This window comes from Amblyomma mixtum, unplaced genomic scaffold (genome assembly GCF_055824585.1).
Source record: "Amblyomma mixtum isolate Tamu unplaced genomic scaffold, ASM5582458v1 scaffold_29, whole genome shotgun sequence".
NCBI classification, from domain to species: Eukaryota; Metazoa; Arthropoda; class Arachnida; order Ixodida; family Ixodidae; genus Amblyomma; species Amblyomma mixtum.
The window spans coordinates 361,574-364,591 of NW_028317726.1; the positions used below are offsets into that span (position 1 = coordinate 361,574).

Here is a 3,018-nt window from a genome sequence, read left to right on the forward strand (position 1 = left end):
AAAGAATTAAAGAAAGAAGGAAAGGAAAGAGAAGAGGAAAGAAAGAAGGAAAGAGAAAAGGAAAGAAAGAAGGAGGAATGAAAGAAAGAGGTGCAGTAGTGGAGGTCTGCGGCATAATTTCAACCACCTGTGCTGACATCACACAGCTCACGGGCGCCTATTGGGCTTCGCCTTCATCGAAACGCGGCCGCCGCGGTCGGGTTCGACCCCGAGTACTCCGGCTTGGTAGACGAGCGCTTTAACCTCTCAGCCACCGTGGAGGGTCAAAAGCATTTGACCTAACGGCCTTTACCGCAACTGCCTTTTACCAAAAGGCCTTGACCATAGGCCCTTAGAGGGAAGGCCTTCACCCTGAGTGCAGTTTACCTAAAGGCCTTTGCCACGAACACCATGAGCCGTGATTGCCTTAGCGTTACCATTGTCATCAATGACCCGCACCCCCTCAAACAAGAATAGCCACTACCAAACACTGAAGCGTTTATTTCTCCCAACTTTCAGCATCACGTAAATAACCTTAGAGGCTTCACCACACACCGGCATTTTCGATGTTAAGAGGACAACATTGCTTTTCCACTAAAAAAAAGAAAGGATATGCAGAGATCTACCAGCCTGCCAGGCTTACTCTGTTGTCCGCGCAGTTTACACCCACAAGCGCCTCCTTCCACTGCGGTGCCTTAGGTAAAAGTATTTTTCTCCTGGAAGCATTTCCCATTCCTATTTGCGCGCCATTTTCTGATTTTCGCAGTGCGTACCAGATGTCCCTAGCCATTCCGTGGTCGTTTTTAAGACAGGCTGACGAAACGAATTTTACTTTCGTAGCTGTTGCGACCCCCGAGTCGCCCGAGTGAGATAAAAACGGCCTATCGAAGAACGTCGCCTTTCTTATCAGGTGAACGGGGTAGGTATAATTTCTTCGATTTATGGACAATAAACTGCAGACGCGTTGGAATTCCCCCCATCCGTTGGCTACCGCGAACGAAGATTCGCGCTCGGGTGTTTCCTGTTTCTGCGCCCCTGCTCTGCTTTGATAAGGACGGCGGAAAATGTGATAACAGCCGCGCACGCAGACTGCAGCATCAGTCGACTGTGGGCGAGATCGCTGCATGTGAGGGCACTTGACTGCCTTCCTCCAGCCATGGCGCCCGCAAGCGCGCAGACAGTGTTCGGTTTCGGCACCGGCCTCGACTGGCGGCCGACGTGTTTCGTGAACTCGTTCCCGTCAAATAGAGTGTGTAGTGTCTGCGGTCTCGTTCCTTCATCGGCGGCCATGTTACCCTGTCTTCACCTCCTCTGCCAGACCTGCTACGACGGCGTCGGTGTCAAGCGCAGCCACTGCCCACTGGGCAAAGAGCCCTTCCAGGAGGAAGACGTGGTGTGGTCGACCTTCGGCAGGGACACTATCCTCGGCCGCAAGGTACGCTGCTGGAATGCCGAGCACGGTTGCGACGCCGAGGACGTCGCCTCCACCATGTTGGAGCACTTCGCCAATGACTGCCAGTTCCACGTCGTGAGCTGCCCCAGATGCAGCGCGAGAGTCCTACACCGAGACATTACGAAGCATCGGGAGTGCGACTGTGAAACGCCGCGCGTACGCGAGCAAGCACCAGAGGATAACTTTTCCAACGCCGTTATGGAAGTAAAAGGAACGCTAGAAAAAATATTGGAACAAAATGCCGCCCTGAGCACGAAGATGGATTCATTTGAGGACCGTCTACGCCCCGAGAACAATGAAAATGTGGCGGCCCAGTGCACCAGCATAGCCGACGCAGTGACAGCCCTGGAAAACAGGATTTCGGAGCTGGGGACACGAGCGGAGGCAGTAGCTGAACACCGCCGCGAAGTCACTGCAGAGGTCAGAAACGCGCTGGCTGACATCCAGCGGACCATGAAAGAGAACAGCGAGAGGTGTGAGCGGAACGTGCAGAGTTTGGAGGACAGGGTAGTAAAAGTGTTTTGTGAAGACCGCACGCTGGCAGATGCTAGATCTTCACTTTCGGGGGAGTCAGCAGCTAAAAAGCAGGCGCCGTTGGTAGAGGACGAGGGAAAAGCCCTGGAACTGCTGGCCCTAGCGTCTGTCAAGATCAGGAGCGACGTCCTCAGCAAGTCCGTCCCGTACGAATGGACCATTGATGACTGGAATGGGTTCTGCACGAAATCGTCTTTGCGTTTGGAATACTTCACAGGCAACGATGGCCAGCCTAGCTACCACTATGGATACCTGGTGGTTCCGAGGCTATGCTTTGACAGTGGGCTTGTTTGGCTTCGTGTATACATAATCAAAGGATTGTTCGATAAGTTCATTAAGTGGCCCATGGACAAGAAGGTTAAGCTAGATTTCATCAACCCTTGCGACTGCACAAAAGAACTAACAATGAGAACATCACTTTATCCAGAACGAATACATCCGCTTCCTGACTTACGCAAAGAGGTTGTGTTGCGAGGGTACACTCCCCATGGGATAACGATCTACAAGTTGAACGAACGTGGCTTGATCGAAAACAACAAACTCCACCTTCGGCTCGAATTTGAATCATAAGTCGCTTTTCCTTTTATTTTGACGTGAACTGAGAGTGTAATGTGTTTTTTTTTTTGTGCACCGCTGCCTCTCATTTACCTTAACGCATTTTTTCTTGATGGAGTCCAGTTCGGCTCATTTGCTGTTCGAAGGAAGCATGGGCGTCCAGGTTTTGTAATTTGTGTAACATACTGACCACTTGCTTCGACGTTCTTCCTGGTTGTTTGTTTTGCCATGAATTCTTAAAAACGAAACATTAAATTGTTCATTTTGGCTGCAGTTTATTTGGTTTGGTGTGTCCTGCACATTTATGCGAAACAGCTGATCCGACGCTCTCCATGCATTTTGATGAAGTCGGACCTTTACTGCTCGACTGGAATCGTGATATTTTTTTGTGGAAAGGATATGCGTGAAGTTTCTTGCCCGTTCCTCGCGGTGGACTGAATCCCACATTTCTAGCTTACAAGGTTCCAGCGCTAACGGATTCTCCATAAAGGGCGCGC

At 50.9% G+C, this 3,018-nt stretch overlaps 1 protein-coding gene across 1 annotated transcript; it reads left to right on the plus strand.

Annotated features, from left to right (window-relative positions):
• Positions 1-1,104: 1,104 nt before the first annotated feature.
• Positions 1,105-2,794, plus strand: LOC149324482 (uncharacterized). Its single transcript, XM_089565490.1, has one exon. It carries the CDS (start codon positions 1,136-1,138, stop codon positions 2,534-2,536), a length of 1,401 nt encoding a protein of 466 aa, XP_089421616.1. The 5' UTR covers positions 1,105-1,135; the 3' UTR covers positions 2,537-2,794.
• The last annotated feature ends 224 nt before the right edge of the window (positions 2,795-3,018 follow it).